General features: G+C 29.8%; 1 protein-coding gene across 1 annotated transcript in view; it reads left to right on the forward strand.

Moving 5' to 3' along the window:
* The window catches only part of LOC145277868 (uncharacterized), a 198,825-nt gene that overhangs the window by 96,324 nt on the left and 78,129 nt on the right, over positions 1–24,372 (forward strand). Inside the window, exons 4-5 of the mRNA XM_080129825.1 lie at positions 5,142–5,180; positions 20,791–22,110. Of these exons, the coding sequence (XP_079985951.1) occupies positions 5,142–5,180; positions 20,791–22,110 (1,359 nt within the window). The remainder of the gene's footprint in view (positions 1–5,141; positions 5,181–20,790; positions 22,111–24,372) is intronic.

A 24,372-nucleotide genomic window follows, 5' to 3' on the forward strand; every position in this document is an offset into this window, starting at 1 on the left:
TTGGCACAAATGTTGTTTCAATTTATTTATTTTTTTCTAAAAATACTTATGCCAACTAAGATGGAGATCGATTTTTGAATTGTCAGTGTCAGTCAGTGCAAAATCAAGCATTTATATTATCTTCTAAATATTACTTTAAAAGATTAATTTTAAAGAAAATTTTTTAATTACTTTACTTATTACATTTTCTGTATAGTGCATTCAATACACATTTTCTGCATACCTGTTTATTTTTACAAATGGCTGCTTTATGGTTCATACTAATTTTGTTTAAACAATGTGTATTTAATTAATCAATCAGTTCTAAGTGATAGCCTTCTGGGAGTTGAAATTTCAATCCTTATTACATAAAGATTTTTGAGTTCAAAAAGATGTCCGAAAACATAAGAACATCTAAGATGATAATAGTAAATAAATTCCAAATAATACAATTTTTTAATTCATAAAATATATATTAAATTATTGCCACCTTTATAGGTTTTAAAAATGTATTATTTTAAAAATGTCTTTACAAAATACAAGAGTTATTTGGGTTATCCATTAAGCTTTAAGATTGTTAGAATTAGGAAAAAGAGTTTGCAGAGGCAGCTAAATTTTAAAAATAAAAAAACAATCTAAAATTAGTCTCTTTTTGCTCACTACCTCCTCTTCATTACCTCTCTCTCTCTCTCTCTCTCTCTCTCTCTCTTTGTGTTTGTTTCTCTCTCTCTCCCTCTCTCTCTTTGCAGGTTAAAATACCTGTGATATTTCCTTTTGCTGATGTAAATAGATTATTTCTATCTTGAGTTTTGTAATTAGTTTTATTCCCTTTGTCAATAAATTGAGAGTAATAGACACCAGCATACAGTGACAAAGGATGAGAGTAATAGACAAAGATGATTCACTTGATAAATTAATTGCAAATCAAATGAGTTAAATTAGGATTCTTTTCAAACCTATCACATATAAAAGCTGAAATATTCATGATAATTGTGAGATTGAATTATTAAAATATTAAAGAAAAAAAAAAAAAATGACTTGAACAAACATGTTCATTCATTCGGCTTTAAAATAATTTATGACTGAACTAATTATTCTAGAATGAATACATGATACTGGAACATCTCTGATGGAACTCTTACATTTTGATGCAATTTCCTTTAAAATAACATTGAAAATTTAGTAACAAGTGGCTGTTTGACTTGAAAAGATATTTTTGTGCATTTTTCATATTTAAGATGATTCTTAATTTCAGTGACACAAGTATTAACATTTAGGACTAAAAGAAAAAATAGTTGAATGTGTCCTGCGTTTGCTTAGTCTGCTTTTAGAATAATCTGACTCTTTCTTTAAGGACCTGATGGGAAGTATGACCATCTTCAGACAATACTTATAGTTTGGAACTCATTCTTTTAATGTTCCGGGGTTTAAAAGTAATTTGTAATTATTCAGAATAGGGTCCTGTAGAAAAATAAAGGAGATAACTGTAAACTTTCAAGCAAAAATGCCTGCTGTTCATGAATCGATATAAGTATAGCAGAGAAATGATTCTTGTGGTGCTTCCTCTACACAAATGGCTTTCTCAAAAAAAGTGTTGTCGAGTTCTGAACAAATTTTTGATCTTTGCTTCCCTTAGCTCAACATGCCTTCTTCCATAATTTACATTTTCTTTCTAAACATGATGCTAGTTTATCAGAAACAAATTACTGTGTGAAACTATATTGTTTTAAGAAATAATTAAAATCTTAAATAGGATGGTCAAATTGTTTTGTTATCAAATTAATCCATCATCCATTGTAAATTTCTGTTACCTCCCTTGATTTGTTTTTGAGATCCTCCAAAATTTTGTTTTTGAGATCTTCCAAAATTTTGGAAATGAGAAAATGGTCATAAACAATTAAGAAAGTTTGAAAATATGTTATTGAAATAATTCATCATATTTTAATAAATTTGGGAAAATATAGTTTAATTTTAACAAAAACTGATGTCTTCATAAAACAGGTGAACATGAAAATAGTGACTGTAGTCTTAATACAGTAGAAAATAACATAGGTGAAAGCTGTCATGTATTTAAGTAAAATTTAAATAAGCACCAATTCTTCTGATTGGTTCGATTCTGTTATTGTTTTCCCAAGTTCTCAAGCTAGAATTTAGTACTTACAGAAGGGACCATGTGTAGGTTGCCACCAATGAAACCGATAGGATTCGAAGTTCCTATGCCGAATCATCAGTTTTCAGTGGTATTCATTTCACCACAGCCCCCTTCCAAAATTTAAATAAATTTTTAAAAATTAAAAATAATTATGAGATACCTATTTTATTATTTTATAAGAAAAGAAAACATATAATATTTTTCATGTTGATATGATTGTAAAGACTTGCAAACACTATATTCATGTAATGATGATGATGATTTATTATTTTGTTAATTTAAAGGCAATATTGTTAAAAGAAATTTATTTGTGCATGTTTGAAGCATATGCTTCTGTTTACATTGTACTCATACAAAGATGCTGCTAGGCACGTGTCCTGCATTCCAGATGTGTAAGAACTTAAAAGCATGCAGTAAATGCCTTAGCTTCTATGCATCATGTCCCATGGATACAGCTCCATTTTCTTATGGGTTATTTATGTACAATTTTGTCCCTAATGATAAAATATTTTTGGAGCAATTAAAAAGTATTCCTTCCATATGCTATTTCCTTTTTGTATTTGTGATCTTCATTGCTACTTAACATTTGTCGCGGTGGTTCTATCATAGAAAAAATAAGAAAAAGCATAGATTTTGTTTTAATTTTTCCTTTTCTCCAAAAGTTAAATCATTTTGTTTTACAGGCATTCTTTCATCCTAAACTAAACATTTTAAATAAAACTCTGAAATTTCTTAAAATGATGGCCAATTTCATGATTCTCAGAATGATGACATACTGACAATTTTTTTTAAAAATTCAATTTCTATCAAAAAAAAAAAAGCAGATTTTGTTTAATTGTAATTCTCTACAAAATATTTTTTTTTTAGTTGAACTGTAAATGAGTAAATGTTTTTTTTTTTAATTTAGTTTTAAAAGGAAATGATCTCTTAATAAAAAAATAATAAAAATAATTCAAGGCAGTTGAAATCATTTTGGAAGTAACAATAATAAGGGAACTTATTTACCTGTCTAGGTTAGACACAAGGTCAGTTGTTAAATTGGAAAGCCAGTACACTAAGATTAGCATACTCTGGCTTACAAAAAATTTCCGAGCAACCCTGTAAGCATTCTCTGGTAGTAGCACCTCAGGCGATTGGCAATAAATCTTGACAAGGCTAAAAATCTGGGAGGGTTCTGGGACTGAAGAGAACCATACTTCAGAGCAGGACAAGAAGAAACAACAATGGCCATTGTACTGATTGTCAAGGACATATCCTCAACTAATACAAATGCCAAATAAGTTTATTCAGAGAAAACTCTTTCTGGAGTACAGTTTAACACTACATTCCCTTAAAACTTTATTGAGAATGAACTGAATTTTCTGATTATTCACTCAAATTACTGTGTATGAATCCTGAAGATTCACTACTTCAAAACCAATCAGTATTACTGCATGCATAATGAGTTGTTTTATAATGCAGTTGACATTTTCACCATAGGAATATAGCATGTGTATAAAACAATGGAAGTTGGAAGAGTTTTTTGGAGGGAGGGTTAACAATGTCTCTGCCACATCTTGCATTGCCGGCAGATCGACCATGTCCCAACTGTTGTTCTCCACCAACATTTCAATCGAAAGTTTTTGCCATCTATCCTGTTGCAGCAATGTCTTCGATGGTTTGTGTATGGAGGTCATCATCCGCAGAGAGTTAATTTGTGATGTAATCATCCCTACCTCTGTCTGGGTGGTGCAAGCATGTCAGTAGACAGCTGAGGACCTGGATAGCAACCAGTAAGGAGGACAGGTGGTTGGTCTTCAACAGTGAAATCTTGATTCGTTCGCCTTTTTTTTTTTTCTTCTTTTTTTTTTTTTTTTTTATAACTTTGTTCATTCCCACTCTGTATGGGCCACCATGATTCAGAATGTAATGTAAGCCAGTGAAGAAGCCGGCTCAACCCAACCATGGTGAATGTCATTGCAACAACTAGCATAAAACATCGGATTGCTGTATTTGTATTTTCTTTTTTTTTCTCTCTTTTTTTTTTTTTTTGTGGTGTAATATTTTTACTAAGTTTATTGTTATTAGGAAATATTTTTGTTTTTATTTTTTGTTTGTTCCATATCAAATAAATTAAAAAGGCTTCTGATTTGTATGCTAGTATTATTGTTGCTATTATTGTAATTATGTTTCGGAATTTTTGAGATGAGGATTGATAATTTGGATCATTCAGATTACCGTTCTCATCTTTAGTGTTATTCTAACGTTTGATCTGATGAAACCTCAGATCTTGTTCAGGTGTATCTTATGTTGAACTCTGGAATCTGTACTGAATTTTGAATGGAGCCTAGATTTGATCCATGGAAGTAGTTTGTCCTCCTTCTGTCAGCCATCACTGGATAGAAATCTGAAATAATTTTTAATTGTATTGATGGATCTGTGACACAACTTATAAGTGTTAAGTAAAAGTTAATTCTAACTGACACTCTTTCAGAGGTTGATGGTTCATTCTCAGTACAAGTGATACTAAGAATATAATTATTAATTACTTAAAACTTCTCTTCAGTCATGGCTAATGGAATTTAAAAAAAAAAAAAAAAAAAAAGGCCATCCCCATGAATTAAATAATGGGTCCTGTTCAAAATTTCATGCATATTTTTGAGTTTGACACGATGCACTTGAAGAAGGTTAGAGGGTGTATCAGCAAAAACTTTGTGAGAGTAACATCCAAGATGAGAACGGTGGTCTAAATAATACATTATTGTTGTTATAATAATTATTATTAGTTACATTTTTTTGCTTCTGTCCTCAGATATTGTTGGATAATGTTTAGTTTAGTTTTTTTTTTTTTAATTCAATTGATTTACCTTTGATTGCATTGTAAGAGATGTCTATATTAGCATACCTTTTTACATTTCAATTTTTTAATTTTGGCAAAATTTGTATATATTTTTTATTTGTTTCTAAATAATTTTGAAAAAATATATAAACATATTTTTTTGGCCCTTTATTTTTTATTTTTTTTTTTAAGGAATGCAACTCAAAAATATTTGTGCAGATTATGGAGAAGGTAATACTATTTATAAAATCTATCTAAAAAAAAAAACAAAAAAAAAACGTGGTTTGCATTGCAAAGTTTTATGCTGGAGAATCTCTTCTTGAATTGATTAGAACCAGTTGAAGTAGATAGCAATCAAACCAAGCCTTAAAATATATATTATATAACACAGATGAATATTAACATATTACTAATATCTTAATCCAACTTTCCAAATTATATTTGTATCAGCTTGGTTAATATTAGTAGTTTAGATATCTATACTATATTTGTAGTTTGTCTGTATGTCTGTTCAGGGATGCAATTAAAAACAAAGCTCTATACTTAAATCAAACAATTTTTCTTACATACGATTTTGTGATAAATCCAATGGTGGTAATAATTTTATATTATGTTGTTTTTGTTTTCTTAAAAAATATTCTAAGAGTCTGCATTTTTGTCGGATATCCATAAATAGCAGCCAACGTTTTAATTGTGATTTTATGTATAACAAAGTTCTGTAATAAGATTAGACTTAACTTTTCCAGTGAAAAATTCACTATTCAATCCAAGCACTTGATTTTCCAGAATTTGGAATATTTATTATAAGAATAATCAGTGTTAAGGGAAATGATGGCATAAAATGCACACATTTACATAAACACACAATACTCAAGATCAATTATTTTAGTAGTCATGAAAATCAAATTGAAATTCAATATTTAAATCACTAGTGGTCATGTTGTTTCTTATGTTATTATTACATCCCAAATTGTTTTTAAATGCAATGTATTTAAAATTCAGTTTATTATTCACTTAATTTTACTGATTTATTTTGAATGGACTGAGTTTATTTACTTTCTCTTATAGAATTCAGTATTGACTGACTTTGGTATTATAAAAAGTACAAATGTTTCATTTGTTTAAATATCGCAATAAAATCCAATGTTATTAAATAAGTAAAGGCTTTCAAACTATCTCAAAATGCAGCTTGTAATTTGACTGTATACTGATAAACTGATAATAATCTTTGAATAATTGTAAAAGAACGTTATTCAAATGATACTGAGTTTATTTACAATCTGCTTTAGAATGAGTATTTGTTTGGTAAAAAGCCAAATTCAACGTGACAACTATAAAGCATGTTTGTATAAAATGAAAATGATAGAAAAAGAAACTACTGATTTTCTTAAAGGTGTCCATCGTTTTGATAGATTTATGTTAATTATTTAAATGGAAATATTTTACCATATTACCATATTAAAAGGAAATAAATAAAAATGAAGTAGTACATCACAATGTTAGTTGATATAATAAGGATAACGGAAACCTGTTGAAGAGAAAATATAAGAAAAATGTATATTTAATCTAAAAAGGAATGGGAATTTGAAAACAGAATAGAAATTAAATAAAATTTTCACTAATAAGAAATTAAATAGTGATCCAATCGAAAATAAATAAATGAATTAAAGAGATGAAAAAATACTTGGGAGAAAATCTTTGCAGATTAACAATATTTAGGTAATGCTTTTAGATTGTTGCCATTGTAACAATTTTCCTACCTTGAATAATTTTTTTCAAATAAACTAAAGCTAAACATTTTGATACAATAAAGAACATACTAAAAGGAGAAAAAGACCAAATGGTTAGGTATAAACAAATATTGGTGTTTCAGATATGATTCTATTTAGGTCTAAATTCTAAAATCTGGCCTGACTTAATTTTCTATTTAAAGATAAGAATGATAAGATATATATATATATATATATATATATATATATATATATATATATATATATATAAACTAAGTTTGTGTGTAGCATTGTTTACACCCATGCAGTTATAAGAATGTAAGTTAGTAAATGTTATATAAGTGTGGTGTTGATTCACAAAGATTGAGTAATTGGGTAAACTCCCAGTAAGTCCCAGTATGTTGTAGATTGATAACCTAATTTCAATACTATGTGTTATCTTCTTGTATTCTATGTTGCATGTATCTTTAATTGTAAACTTGTTTATTTTGTTTAAATGTCTATCAATAAAATACAAACAAGGTTACTCGGCATTGCTCATGTATTAAAACATTTTTAAAATGATCCAATTGTTAAAACTTAGTAAGTTTAGCAGGGAAAACGTATAAACTGTTCAGTAATGGTTTAATTCAAGATACCCTCCCCCCCCCCATTTAATTTCTATACTAGAGGAGTAATATACAAATTAAGGATAAAGACTTGAAAGATTTTTTTTTGTATATTGTAACTTTTAAGATACTGAAATGATGTTTAGATTATTTTCTTTCTAATATTTTCATTACATATTTAATTTCCAAATATATTTTCTTGAAGGTTATGGATATAATTTTTTTAAAAATTGCTATTATGATGCTGAATTGATATTTTTATTTATTTATTTTTTTTTATTTTAATCCAAATATTATGGTTTTGGGAGTTTTAGCTATATTCAAATGCAAACAAATGCCCATTATCAATATACTAAATTTACTGTTAGGTTAGAACTTATTGTTTATTCTACCTTAAATTTCCTTCAAAATTAATAAACTGGGATATATCTTTTATGACATTTTTCTGGCATATCTAAAATAATAAGTCTCCTTACTTCTTTCTTATCCTTATTGTGTGCTAGTATTATCAAATTTTTTTAGATGAGGATTGATAATTTTTATTTCGCTTATTCAGACTACTGTTCTCATCTTGGATTTTATTCTTATAATGTTTTAAGTAATGTAATCTCCAACCTTCAAGTGCATTTTGTCAAACTTTACAACATGTACAAAATTTTGTACTGAATTTTTATTTAATCCATGAAGTAGATTGTTCTTGTTTCATCAGTCATGACCAGGTAGAAGTTTTAAGTAATTATTAATTGTTAGTATCCACTACACCGACGATTAAACCTCTAACATTCAATTATTTTATTCAGGAATCAAAGTAAATGACACACGTGTTACATAAATTGATTGGTTTCTAATTCAAAATGTTCTCTTCACTTCTATTTTTAATTCACTTAAGTAGTTTCTATTTAAGCTTATTATAAAACCTAAAATGAATGCTGATATAGAATGGTAGCTTGTTAATCATATTCAGTGGAAGACATGGATATATTTAAAATAAATATACTTCTTGGCACACTAGAGTGCCTAGTATTACTGCTCATTAGATTTAAGGTAATGAATATCAATGTTCCATTTATGATTGCCATACTGTGCTATCTCTTCACAGTAGAGGAGATCACTGAACACACACCATGCTGAACATGGCAGTTGAGTAGCATTCACTGAGATTAATGGGCCACATTTCAGCTAGTTTTTGTTTGTCCTCTTTTAGGTCTTTCTAATTCTTTCCTGTCTACTGAATAAAAATAATATATGCTACTGAAATATAATATCAATATTTTCAAAACAAATCATAGTGAATACAAAGCTTTGTGGTGTAGAAATGCTTTACAAAAAAATTTAGAAAGGTTACAAAATTAAGTTCTTGGAGGAGTAAAATTTCATTGTCTGAAATTTTGATTTTTTTTTTTTTTTTTTTTTTTTTTTTGTCTAATTCCAAATAAATTACTGACATCTTCCACTTTAAAATCGGAAATATATATGTGTGTGTGTGCATCTCATGTTTCAGAATTTATGATATGAGGATTGATAATTTGTATCATTCGCACAACTGTTCTAATTTTGAATGTTGTTCTCACAACAGATCTGTGGTGAAATAGTTATAAGTATTAAATAATTAATTTAAAGTGAAGTTCAGTCCGCAGTGCCTGCAATACTAAAAATACAATTACATATTATTTAAGACTTTTATCCAGTCATGGATAACAGAAGAACAACAAAATGTAATAGTACGGATGCACATATGCAAATACCGAGCCATGTACGAAATAACATCACGGTAAGAAAAAAAAAACACTATAAAAAAGAGAGTTATCATTTGAGACGTGGATGACATTTGGAGCACATTTGAAACAACGTTCGAGAGGTCAGAGGAAGAGCACAATCATGGTTTATTCAGGAAAATACTCAGAAATAAATGTTATTTTTACACAGGAAAAAAGAGTAGAGTTATTACTTGTCCTATGTTCCTTGCAACATACTCTGCTACAACGTGTTGTGTAAATGTGTGTAATGTTACACAGACAACTTCCATGGATTCCTTTCAAAATTTTCTACAAATTCCAGATTTGGACACAATGCACCTGAAGATCAGAGATTACATTGGCCAAAACATTGTGAGAATAACATCAAAGATGAGAACTATAGTCCGAATAATACAGAATTTATGCATCTCTGTAGAATATTTTACTGGTTGTCAGTACATGGGAATTGAAATATATCAAATTTAGAGGGTATACAAAGAAAATTAGACTAATAAAAAAAATTCAAATATCTCAATTATAAAAACAGTCTATAATCCTTAGTGTTAACTACTTTACTAGAGAGAATGAAAGCTGACTTGAGACCATCAAAATAATTAATAAATTTATAAATATGGATCCTAGTTTTTAATATCTCCTCTTGTACTGGAAATTTATTTCCAAGAAAAAGTTCCCAAACTAAATCTATGACAATTAGATTTTTTTTTCTTCTTAGATCCTCAAATCGATACTTGATTCAAAATAGCCTATTTGTTATTTTCACTATATTATTGGCACAGATATTTTATTTCATACAAGTTTTGTTAGTAAAATACTTATTTATACTTTTGATGTGGAAAATTCTTATTCACCAAAGAGTATTCATTGAAAGGAAGTAATCACGAGTTATTTCCTTTTAATTACACATAAGTTGTTCTTTACTAATAATTCATTATTGCTTGCACTAAAAAAAATTTTTTTTCAATCAAAATAAGTAAAATTACTTTCATGTAAAAGTCATTTTTTGTTGGTTTTTAATCCTAAACTAAGACAAATCATCCATTAACAAAATTTATAAAAGTTTGAAATCAACAAAATTACTTTACAATTTTTTGGCAACAAGTCATTCATTTTTTATTTTACTCTCAAGCAATACCAGTAGGTAAAGCTAATAAAGTGATATATTTTTGAATTACTTAATCGTTTAAAATAATGTATTGTAGATCATGCATATTTTTTTTTTTTTTTTTTTTTTTTTCACTAAAAGTTGAAATAGGATTATTGATTAAAATAAGATAGCCAAAATGCTTAATCTTGTCATAATAGTATCTGCAATTGAAAGAGCATTTCATATCTACTATGGAAACTAATGAATTTTTGCATCTTGACGAGTAATAATCAAACCTATTATTTTTCTTATTCATAACATGATACAGACACTATTAATATTACAATAGCATATGAGATTACCATGAGTTTTTGAAATCTTACAATATTAATAGAAAAACAATTGAGGTTTTTATTATTTATTTATTATTCACGATGACAGAATTTTCAAGCAATGTTTACTGAAAACAAATGGCAATGTCTCTCCAATGCTCCAGCATACTCCTCTTTGGGTGTGTGTGCGCCTGTATATGTGTGTCTATCAAAATGCTTTGCTGTTGGCATATTATCTTCTAATTTATAAAATTATCTTGTCGGATTTCAGAATTTATGTCCAAATAGCAGCACATCTGACACATTGATATTTGATTCTGCCTCAGCATTTTTTACCTGCATGGTTTTTACAATAGCAAAATGTTTTTGGCTTCATGTTTTTTTCTTTTTTTTTTTTCTTTTTTTTGTTATGTTCTTCTTCCTTTTTTTTTTTTTTGTTTTGTTTTTTAAATTATTCCAGTTGGGAAAATTATTAGGATGGTAAACATTTTAAATAATGAATCAAATAATCTAAAAGAGAAAAGTCATATTTTAAGCTGCAAAGATTTATCTCCCTCACATTATTTTAGTTGTTACTGAGAATTTTTGCATTTATTTCCTCTTTTCTCTTAATTTAAAATTGAATCTTGGGAAATACCGATAGATACAACTAGTTAATAATAAACGCCATCATTCTGATAGAAATGCTACTAGTACCATTCAGGTTTGTTTCAAAAGATCTATATTCATATAACTTTAACCAAGTAATAGTTTCATTGAAATCAGTTCATGTTATCATCGATAGACTTTTTAGATGTTGTTCATATTTTATATTGATGCTGCTAATCACACATAATGAGAAATATTTATTTAGCTTTCAATCTGGCTTATGTAAGTTTGTTAGAATTTTGTAAATAGTGATCAGCAAATTAAATTGGCGCAGAATGTCTATCTTGTTCAATAATATTTTAATGACCTAGTAGATCGGTCTTTTTTTTTTTTTAGTTTGAAATAGTGGGACCTGTGTCCTGGTGTTGACAGAGAGGAAACAAAAAATTGCAAACTCAATAAGTAAATTGACTGGAAAACCCTGAAAGATTCTCTTCACCCAAAATGATAATATAATGTAAATAGAATTGTGTTCTAGTAAAATGAAAACAATCATTGAATTAGAAAACAACAACAATAACAGATAGTTAATGAGATATCTTCTTGCAAAACAATTTGAAAGTTAATCTTATGACATTGATCACATACACATCAGTATATTAAAAAAACATTTGTCTTCTATTATGAACATAGATTGCCATTTTAATCTCAGTTATTTGCTAACTTTATAGAGATGAGAGGTGAAAGTTGAAGCATTGTATTTAATGGGAAGATTTTTTTTTTCAGATATATATATAAAATTTCCAACTTGATTTTGGCTAGCAGTTTTCAAGGAATTATATGTCAATAATAATTAAGAAATATAATCATAAAGTCTTCATCATATTTTGCAACAAATTTTACAAAAACTATTACTATTATTTACTCACTATGAGTTTTCACATGTTATGAGTGATGTCCCCTAGGATCTTAGTATCAAGTCTCTCTAGATTTTCAGGACTTTCTGCCTCTTTATAACCGTTGCTAATAATTTTGCATTATTATAGCAGCTGTTTACACTATTATTATCAATAATTATTTTTCAAATGACATTGGGTCAACATAGTTTAGTTTATTCATTTGTACCTTTCACTGATTGTTAAGATTGAAATATTAATATTTTAAAAATACAGTTATAGAGTTATAGAATAAAATTACAATTTAGTGAAAATTCAGCAAAAATTAATGTATGAGCATAAGCGATGTCAGTTATGATTTAAAAATAAATAAATAAAATTAATGATAAAATAAACTTTTACTGTCTCAAATGCTGCTGCTAAATAAAGCTATTCATATCATCCAATCAAAACCCTTGTTGCCATGTTGACTGACCAGACAGACGTCCATTTACAGGTGGACCCATTATTTATGCTATTCTTTTACTACTTTTTGTCTCCGTTGTCCTTCCTCAAGCAAGATTATCAGTTTTAGCATAATATAGATAATTTTGTGAAAATGTCTGAAAGTGTTAGGACAAATACAATCAGAAATATTGGATATCTCTTCCATTACTAAGAAAACAAATCAATGAGAAGCTACTAAAAAAATTAAAGAGTTCCATTTCAATTTTATGCAAAGAAAGGTCTACCTACATATATATATATGTGTGTGTGTGTGTGTGATTCTATATGTTGTATAATTGTTATTCTTGTTGCACTTTTATTGTGAGTTTTATTGAATGGCTGTTGTCTGATATTATGTCAAGTAAATCATTTCATGTCAAAAGTTATGCTCTTCAAATAAATGTTATTTAAAGCAGTTTTGAATTTGCCATGGAGAAATCTTATTCAGTTTTTCTTAGTTGGATTCACATTTTCTGATTTTTTATTATAAAGTCTGCATAAATGTGTCAAGGTGTTTGGTATTTCTGGTTGAGGTAATAATCCTCAATAACTAGAATAAATATGATTTTAATTTTATGTTGTGCAGATTAGTTATTGTGTGGAAATGCAATATTTAATGTTTTAGTGAAAACAAACAAGTATTTTTTTTTTTTTTTTTTTGTAAGATTTTTAAATCTTACAAAATTTTAAATCTAACAAGTTTGATGACCATTTTCAAAAGACCAAGCCATTTAGTCTTGTCGATTATTACTTAGATGTGTCTTTACCACATGTAAACAGTTAAAATGGTAGTTGTTTACAGTTTGGTATCGTTGACTCCAAAATTTTCAAATTGTAGATTTTCAGAAAAGAGAAATTTTCCAGGTTGTTGATTTATAAATGCATGAAGAAAACAGAATCACATTTTTATTTTTTCAATTAAAATCATTGAAAGTTAAGCATACACATTTATTCTTTTTTCTGAAAGATTTTTAAAACAAACTTTAAAAACTACACTAACACTTGAAATATTACTTTTCTAGGCCTTAACAACTTTGCAACGAATAAAATTAGAGTTTTATCTACTGTAGTAACTGGAGACTGTTCTTTCAAAAGCATTTATTTTTGTTTTTATTGAAATATCCTAGTTTCAAAGATTTAAACATATACTTAAAATGTATGTTAATTGAAAAGAAAATATTTTTTTATTGAAAGTGAATTGATATGAACTTATAACTATTTGTATTCAGTACAGTGACCAGAGCAAAGGTTAATGTTCCCCCTCCCATTTAGGTTTAATCTTTTCATAATTTTTTTTGAAAGATAGCAAAATAAATACTTATTAGTTATGTTATATATTCAACTAGTTGCCTGGGATAAAGTAAAATCATTTTAGATTTTAATTATACAGAAAAAGAAATAAGGATTTTAATTGTAAGGTAGACAACTCTTATTATATTTTTAAGAATGAGTTACCTCTCTCTTTTTGATTTTGATTTTTAGGTGATTCTTTAAACTATTCCTCATATCAGTTTTGACCGGACTAAGTAATTTTTATTTTTTTATTTTTTTTACATAAATTGTAGCAGAATATGTTCTTATATCTTGTATATAATAAGAGGCGCAATTTCCCCCTCTAAACCAAAATACCGTAGTTTTACACTAACAGATGACACATAAAAATTTATTATGTTTATGCTATTGGCCATTACCTTATATAACTATAGAACTCCATTATAGACACATTATTCCGTGATATTAAAACATTACTTTTATTCCTAGGAGTGCCATCTTCATCATCATAACCTACAAAGAAAGTAGGTAAAATTTTACTCCCTATTTGATAAGACCTCTTACGACCCATTCTACACTGCATGCATTTATACTTTTTTCTACTTTCCTGGATCTACTCCGTCATTAACTAACTAGTGAATTCATACACATCGCCTACTGTTAACGCTTTACCCCTACACAAATAATGATTTCTCCCTTTTCCTATCCCTTAAAATCTCATTGGTTGAGATCTACATATTCGGACATTCTGGAATAAAAGAAACATCATTCAAAAACGAACACTCTAGAAATTACAACAAACATGGCTTTCCTTTCATTACATATTAAATACCCCGATTACAAACTTCTGAATTTCAAAGAAAAAAATGATTAGCACTTCATTTAAATTATTTTTAGTTAATATGTAGCAACATCACTAGGAAACAAATTAATTGGTTTACTGATTATTTGTCATGTTATTTTACCAAACAGAAATTGGAGTTTCATATTTTCTGTGCTGTTTACACTTATTTCGTTTACAGTGACGAATAATTATTATTTATATTTTATTTTGATAATAAAGTTACAGTGGCACATTTTTAATTATATTTTATTTTAGTAATAGAGATAACAAGACAGTAATTCGTTTTTACAAAACAGTTATTAGGGACGCTTTAGAAAAACATTGCGTCTCATTTTGTTTACACATTGCTGATTCAATTTTTTAGTTCACGAGTTTGTTTATAGTATGAATGCTTCACAAACTGTAAATGGCTGAAATTCAATCACGCTATAATTTCACATGTTCAGGTCTGGTTACTTTAAATTAACTTTTTACTTTAGCAATAAGGATACTGCATTAGTATTTTATTTTTTATTTATTTTTTTTCCAGAATATTACTAGGGATGCACAGGTTATTTAACAAATAAAAAAGGGGGGTAGATATGAAGATTCTTTCCACCTTCAACTAATCCTTTAAAATTAACCTTTAGATAGGTTTTCTGCGGTGCTGAAAACAAAATTCACGTTTAAAATTCCGGCAAACAAATACTTGAAAATATCTGAAGAAATATTAATTTAAAAAAAGGTTTTCGGGGCAGCTGCAAATGAAAATAAGGTTTAAAATTCCGGCAAAGAAATAGTTTCTAAAATATTAAAAAATGTTAGTTTCAAAAAAGTAGGGGATCACTTGTTTATAATAATTTAACCTACAATGAGCACCCACTTTATGGACACCTTTTGTTGGGAGTTAGGGTCAGCATACAATGAACACAATTTCACATAAACTGCGCACTCACCATTTGGGAGGGGGTTACCAGGCATTAATAATTAAAGTACTGCACCATAGACTAAGTTGGGTTTTTTTTCATCACCTGAAAATACAATTTTAATTATTTCAAATAACTTAAATTGATGGAACAAATTTCTAAACAAAAAAATATATAAAAGTAAAGTGGTTCACTGTAGTCAAGAATAACCGGAAGACTCCTTTTTTATTTACTACTAGGCGGGGTACCTGGCGTTGCCCGGGTGTTTGGTTTTGGATAAATCAAAACTCCAGGGAGAGGGGGGGGGTAAATAAAAATAAAAAGTTTTGGTAGTATGAGGATCGAACCCGAACCCTTGAGGCAAAGTTGGAAATTAAAGTGTGAAAAAAAAGTGCGACGTTAACCGCTGGGCCACCGCGACATACAACGGAAACATGTTTGAATTTATTTAAAAAGAAAATTGACACATAGCCGCAATAAAAGTTAACTCTACTGCTTCAATTTGACCTCATTAATGAGGTCAAATTGAAGTAGCAGTTTGTTTACCCAACTTTGACTGTTTTTTTTTCCCCCAAGATGTTGGGGAGGGGGATATAAGGAGTTTGTCCCCACATTGATCAAAGCTGATTGCTTCTGGACGTTTCCCGGCGTGATGTTGAGAATGCACCATTTGAATTTAGTTTCACTTTATTTATACTAAAAAGCAGGACAAACAGGTGACATAGTGAAATAGCGCGAATCTCATAAAAGTCGACGTAAATAAATCTAGAGGCGACCTGTGTTCCCAAATCCTAAGTATTATTATCTAGGGGGTATATAAATACTTCTAAGCGATCGAACCCCCCCCCCTCGGGAGCGTGTGCGAAAAAAAGCCTGTGCTAGACATACATGAAATGGTCACACACATTTTGCCTTTTATATATATAGACTACTAGAATTACTCCACTTATCTTTGATCTTTCACCTTATAATGCTGAGCATTTAGCAACTGAGGATTGAACCCAATTCTCCCAGTCCATTAACAAATGTTCTAACCATTACGCTAAACGAACACATTCTAAACAATCACTTCATAATAACTATGGCTATGACAACAGCATATTCTTTTCCTTTTGATTCTCAGGTATATATCCATTGATATCTTATGTTTTTATGTTGAGTGTCGGTCGATTAATTGTGTCTATGTCGGATATATACTTGAGAGCAAAAACAATGAAAAGAATATGCTGTTGTCATAGCCCTAATAATCACTAATAACAGTTCAATTAAGTAATTGTCTTTTGAAGAATTATGTTTGTTAAATAGACAATAATTTTCAGTTTATTCTGAAAATCACAAAATCTGGATGAAAGTATTTTTTCTAATGTCTAAAATTTATTTTGCGCAAATTTTTAAAAATAAAAAATAAAAAGATCCTTTCAAATTTAATGGTGATTTTTCTTTCATTCTTCCTTTTAACTAGCTTCTTTCTATTCCATTTCCCTCTAGTTAATCTGGAAATGATGAGTTGCAGTGAATTCCAATTTTGTTTATTGCTACATTAGTAAATTGCTGAAGTATCTATATCTTCTATAAATATAAAAGCAAAAATGTGTGTATGTATGTTCGCTTTTTGTGTATGTCCAAAAAAGTTTTTTTTCCGAGAAGCGATCGGTCGACTCACTTCTTCTTAAAACTTTTTATATCCCATCTAAATGATAATATCTACGAGTTAACAACGGGGGTCGCCTGTCTATTTAATTTGCTCAACTTTGAAAAGATAAATATTCAACATTTTTCGATCGCCGCATGTGCATTAAGCTTTTTCGTATAATAAAAGCGAAACTAATTCTGGCGGCATTTTTCCAGAAACATCCGAAAGCAATCAGCTTTGATCAATGTGGATTTCTCCTTATATCAGACAATTGCTATTCAATTTGGACAATCCCCTTTTTATGGGGAGCAGGTTTTCCCCACAACATCTTGGGGGGAAACAAAAAAATAAAAACTGCTGCCCTGCAGTAAATAAAATACTGCCCTGCAGTCAAAGTTGACCTCATTTAAGTACGAGCACCTGCCAATTCTAAATACTTAAATAAATTCAAACATGTTTCCATTACTGTTTCGTGGTGGCCCAGTGGTTAACATCGCACGTTTTTTATTTTTTTTTCACACTTTAATTTTCGATTTCGATTCAAGGGTTCGGGTTCGATCCTCCATACTTGCCTACCAAAACTTTTTTATTTTTTTTTATTTCCCCCCCCCCCCCGACACAAACACCCGGGTGTTTTGATTTACCCAAAACCACACACACCTCCAAACACCTGGGCAACGTCGGGTACCTCCAAAGTTAGTCTATTACATAAAGAGTATTTGTATGTGTGTTTAGCTAAAAGTGAAAAACTGTTTTGGATGAATAATAATTAAAATTTAGAAAAAATATTCATACTCTGGAGGTCAATTAGGTCAGGTTTCATCAAGGAGGGTCGATTTTTCAGTGTTTTTATGTATTAATTTGAATGGAAAATTCTAACTCATTCTTCGAGGAATCTATTATATAAAGAGATTGCACATGTGTATGTGAGTGTTCAGCCAGAAAGGAATTGGTTAAACAGAAGAAAGAATGGCTTGGGGAGAGAAAAATGTACAGAGCACTGTACTTGGCAATGGAGAGGGAGGGAATAAATGGGAATGGAGGCAAAAAGATAAGGAAAAGTATAAAAATTAAAGTTTTAATAAAAATAGGTTATATTTTTACTCCAGGCAATGCCGGGTAACCCTGCTAGTAAGTTATAAAACTTTTACAGATCTTCTATTTACCAACGCTGAAAATATACCTTCATAATTAATGTGTATCTGTGTGCATTGTTCATTTGAACTCGTTAACTTCAGTAATAGTATAATTATGATCTCCTGTCACATAATCAAGTTAGACCAATCAGATTAATGAGAGGCTCAAAAAGTTCTCTGTATTTAGCAACAGAGAAAAAGTTTGTCTCTATGTAAAGAATATATAGTGTTGTTAGATAGGTGAGTACAGTATCTTATTTGTTAAACTATTTGGTATAAATCATTGGTTTATGAATAAACATAACCAAATAATCAGTTTCATTTTTTTTTTTTTTCTTTTTTTTGTTTTTTTTTTTTCACAATAGAAAATGTTATTTCTCATAAGTAAAAAAAAAGATTAAATAATAGATTAAGTGAAACTGTATTTTCTTAACTTAGAAGTGCGAAATCTGAAAATACCTGACTCTGGAATCGATGGTAAAAAAAATCTTTTATAAAAATTACTCTGATTCCCGACCTCTGATGTTAGCCATAATGTTATCCAACGCGACACTGAGGCTTTATTTATTTTTTTTCTTTATTTTTACATTATTTTCTGATGTATTTTGATCTATATATATTGAGAAGTGGAGATATTTGGCTCAAATCATGTTCCGTCTGTCTTTGTTTGCATTCTTCATCAGCTGATACTTATGCTTCACGATGAATGCTCTGGAAAAATCACTTCTGATTAATGTTTACCAGTTTTAAAATATTCTATTAATCTGAAAAACAACGAAGTTTGTTTATATATTTTAAAACTGGTAAACATTAATCAGAAGTGACTTTTCCAGGGAATTCATTGTGAAGCACAAATATCAACTGATAAAGAATGTAAACGAAAACAAGCGGATTTAATTTTAACCAGATATTTTATATTGGAAATAAGAATTTGGAAAATATTTTATTAGCAACAGAAATATGAAACTTTTCTGGATCATTTGATTCTGGGCTGAAGACAAACTAAGTTTCAAATTTATTAATATTAGATGCATTTGGTCCCTCCATACCAAATTTGATTCAAATTTAATTTTCTAATTAACATTAATCCAGATAAACTTAACTAACTTTTGGTACTTAATAATAGTTAGGGGTGAATTTTGCAACAAAAATCTTTTACATTTCCAATTTGGTCTTTTTGGCACAAACATCAAATCGTTTTTACAACCTATCTGCTATAAATTGTTCTAAAAAGTGGGTTATTTAGTTGGATGTTTATTACTCATTGTGATTGTCTGGTAATGGGATTGTTACTCTATATTGCTATTTGTAACTATTTTATTTGCTGTTTTATTGGTACTTTTATACATGTGTAGAATTATTAACATTATTGTATTTTATTATCTATAATGTAACATCCATTATATATATCTATAACATTATATCATTATGTATATCTATAACATATCATTATATATAATCTATAATGCAACGTAGCATTTCTGAAGCTAAAAAAGAATAAATTATTGTTATATAGTACAACCTTATAACACATGCATAAGTAAATGTATTTGCCAGTATCTATCATATCTATATAGTACCAGATGTCTATAGGTTGGGTTAGCTTGTCACCATGCACACTTCTCTATAATATAAGATTGCATCATAGAAGGTAAATAATGGGCAAAAGAGAATTAATAGAAAGAAAGAATAACATAAAAAATTGCGAAGGAGAGAGAAAGGTTGATAAAAAAAAACAAATGATTAAGAAAGAAAGATGTATGTGTGTATTTACTTGATAATTTCTAAGCCCTTCTAACTGTGGCTTAACTTGCCAAAATTAAAACTTTTCTCTACCGATGACAGTAGCATTTTAACTTTGATTTCATGAAAATATTTTAAGACCTGACCACATAACTTTTCCAAAGTTCCTTGAGAGAACACCCACAGCCTCACAAGGAAACTTTCCTAAATCCATAACTATAACTGATGTTGCTCAGGAGTACTTGTTTGTAGATGGTAAACTTATGTTATTTATGGCATATTTTAATGTATATTTTACGCAGAAAAATTTTTTAAATTTTATTTTTCTTTTATGTATATTTTAAGTAGGGAAAAATGGCAGAAAATAAAGGAATCAAAAGGAATTATTTGTACCAATGACATGGTGAGAAAAATTTACAAAACACTAAGGTAGCCCTGATGAAATAGATATGTCAGATTGATTGCTATTTGGGTCTGACTATGAAAATTCAGCTGACTTCTCTTTATATGTACAGATAGATAGATTATAATAGTAATATTATTTTTTAATTAGATTCACTTGTCTATTAAAATCTCAACAAATGAGCAGTTTGTGCTTTTCTTTATTGGCCTATACATTTTGTTTTTTTAAAGAAATTGAGTTAAAAGAAAAAAGTTAATTAAAGATTGTCTTTTTTGTTTTTTAAATAATCAATAAAGCAATACAAATTTTAATTACAAAATGGTTTGCTGAAAAGTGGAAAGAGTCTCATCAGATAATTATATTTAATTCAAATATACATATTTCTGTTTACATATATGTTACTTTTAATTTTTTTTTTTTTTAGGAAATTCAAGATCTGGAACACCGGCATATTCTCCGATCAACTTGTCTCCTCTGGGTCAAAGACAGTCACCTACTACAAGTGGACAATTCACTCCAATTGTAGCACCCCCTCAAAGCCAGGGTCTGATTGGATCTCCTACAAGGCACTGGACAAGCGGATCTCCTAAGTCAGGAAACTCCCCAGCTGAGTTAACTTCTAACTTGGTGCCACGGCCTACAGTTTCTTCAAGGCCTGCGTTTCAAGTCCATCATGCTGATTCTTATCATATTATGAAGCAAAAACAGGATCAGATGCGAAACGAGGTTGTCGATTCAGGGGTAGATGTTGGGCGCCCATCTGGATCTAAAGGACCCATGCCTGGTAGTGACAATGGGTCATTTCTGATATTGACAATTGAGAAGAAGCTGCAGGCCTCATTGGCCCGGGAGAACAGCCCCAGCGCGTTTGTCACAACGACTCAGCGTAGTGATGCTAACGTGGGTACAAATGTAGTAAAATCTCCAATCGAACAACAACAACAGCAACAACACAGTAGTGTGTCTCATGACTCTTACGCACGTGAAGACAGCATTAAAAACAAAATGAGAAACCCTACACCAACACAGATGATGCAGAAAAATGAATGCAGTCAAGAAGCCCCACCAGCTAACATCGTAACATACTATAGTTCGCCATCTCAACCTCCACAGCAGCAACAGCCCCATCAACAGCAATTGCAGCCTCCACCACAACCACCACCACCACCACTACAAATGCAGCAGCAGCAACAACAACAACAACAGCTCTCTAAAAAATCCCATGTTAACCATGGCAGCATTCAGTATGAAAAGAGTGGAGGGGCTTGCCATTATGATGTCCAATCTGCCAAGGTGCCACCTCCATCATCATTGCCTTCATCAACACGAGGAGAGTTAGTAGCTCAGCAGCAGTTAATGGTTCCAATTTCTAATACTGTTGGCCAGTCCCTAGATAATAGCCAAGCTGTGCAACAACATCTTCAACAGCAATCACAACACCAGCAACCACAATCCCTACAACAACACCAGCAACAGCAATCATTACAACAACAATCACTGCAACAACACCACCAACAACAACAATCACTACAACAGCAGCTTCAGCAACAGCAACAATCACAACAACATCAACAACAACCTCAACAACAGCAATCACAACAACCACATACAAGAATAGTAGGGCAGCAGTTTCAGGGGTCTATGAACCACCCTTCCCCTGCAGCTCTGCTTCCTGTCATGCCAGTTATGGAATCAATCAAGGAATCTAGAATGGATGATTCATCAAACAGCATGCACCATGCAGGTAAGGATCTTCCTTTTCTTTTGTCAAATTCTATCAATTGTTCTATTGTTTCAGTTCAATTTACTTGGCAAAAAATAAAACAATCATGCTTCATTCATCATATAGGAAAAAGGTGGTAAAAATTTACAGAGAAGAAAACACAGTAGTCCAACACCTGTCTAAATTTACCGTAAATTGTTATATTGTTCATGCTTTACTTGGAAGTTTACTCCATGGACCAGAGATTCTGATTGAGAATGCAACCCTCCTTCGGTTCAATCGAAATTGCTGGTGAAAAGTTTAATGTAGTGTTAGCATAGTCTTTTTTCTGGTGTAGGAGTGAATAAAAGAATCTTGACTTACAATATTTGGAAAATTATGAATTGACAGAATTACCTATGAATGAACTGATCCATATACATAAATACCGGAAGACAAGGAATTAATGTTGGGTCTAGATCCGGAGAGCCAACAAAGCTTTTTTGTTGGTTAGACGAACACCTCACACTTTTGTATTAATACATTTGTCTACTCTATTTCTGAGTTCTGTTTTCCTTGTAACCTTTTAACTAGGGTTATAAGTGTAGCAACTTCATTTGTATATAATGAATATTTTACAGCATTCACTATCCTCCAAAATGTGTTGATATTTAATAAAACTGTAGCAAAGAAACCTTGTATGACTCCAGTACATCCATGTTTCATGATCATTGAATCAAACCTCTCCAATTTATCCAGACATGAAACTCATAAAAACAATTTGGATATCCTTCTTTCGTCTCCACAAATTTATGATTATACTGATAAATTAGGCCTAACACATTTAGGTATGTCAGTCTTTACACCTACCCCCAAAGAATGACACAAAAAACATTCTTTTGCAGCAAAATTCAGTTTCATGTTCATTACAAAAAACAAACCGGGATTTTAGGATGTTTTTGCTAATATTCTATTTATGAGTACATTAATGTACTCTGACACGTATTTTCACTTTGATAGTTTTTGTCATGAAGTTTTAGCCATTGTAATCTCTAGCCTCCTTTACGAGTTTACAGATTCAAGATATAGCTAGATTGATCATTATATGACTGGCTTAAAAAACTAACCAATATTCTCTCTGAAAGGAGGTGAAATAAATTGAAAGAAAGTATTCTTTGAATGCACTGGGCAATATTTAACTTAAACAGTTTTGTCCATTAAAAAGTTGTTTTTTTTTTTTAATTTAAACTTAAAAATCTTTGTTTATTCAATATTTTATTGCTTTACATTTCTAAAAGATTATTTTGGAGAAGGTTTTAACTAAAGTAATTCTACAGTTACTTTTTTCTTTTCTGATCTATTTTATTATTAAAAAATAATTGTTCTTAACAGAACTAACATTACAACTCTCTACTAAGTGAAGAGTTCTTTCAGAAGTTTTTGTTACCTTCATGAGTTAGGAGTGTGTAGAAAAATTTCAGAATTTCTACTATTAATAAGTAATAATGATGTGTACGCAATGTGATGTATGCAAGTGAACCACTGATGTATGCAGGTGAAGGTGGAAAACATGCATTGCATGGAGAGAAATTGTATGATAATTATATAATGGATGTGTAATATGAATCTGAAAGACAGACATCAGAGAAAGAATAAATCTGAACAGTATAGGGAGATAGCTGCTGAAAAGTAGAGTTTGATGGTATGCCTATGTTGAAAAAATAGATGAGATTTGTTGGGTTAATAGATATAGAACAGTTAAGGGAGAAAGTTCAGTTCTCAAGGGAAGTCAAGGAAAAAGATGAAGAAGGAGATATAAAGACCTGATCAGAGGTCAGTTTAAAAGTCAATTTCTAAAAGCTATTCAACACATGCCAACATCTAAAACATGTTAAAATGAATATGTTGAGCGGTTTCAAAATAAACCTAGTGCAGTAAAGTGTTGTTTTTTTTTGACTTCTCAAATATTTATTTAATAAAATTTTTGTTATCAAATCCAAAATGTTAGGAAATAATGCATGGATTTCAAATTCTTGTCCATCTTGAAACTAGCACTAGCACTCAATGTGTGCTGCCATCTGTTGACCAATACAACATCAAAAACTAAATTTGTTTCCCAGCTGCTCACAATTCATTGCTAAATGTTTTTATCGATTTCTCCCACAATTAGTTTCATGTGCAATATATATGAATAAAGGAGTTGATTAAAAAATATGCTAGCTTGAATTCTGCCTAAAGGTTGCAGGTCCAATTCCAAGGAAGAGAACTTAAGAAATATAACTGATACAAGATATTTAAAAGGCA

Source organism: Euprymna scolopes, chromosome 6 (genome assembly GCF_053919585.1).
Source record: "Euprymna scolopes isolate OS-2025 chromosome 6, ASM5391958v1, whole genome shotgun sequence".
Classification (NCBI taxonomy): domain Eukaryota; kingdom Metazoa; phylum Mollusca; class Cephalopoda; order Sepiida; family Sepiolidae; genus Euprymna; species Euprymna scolopes.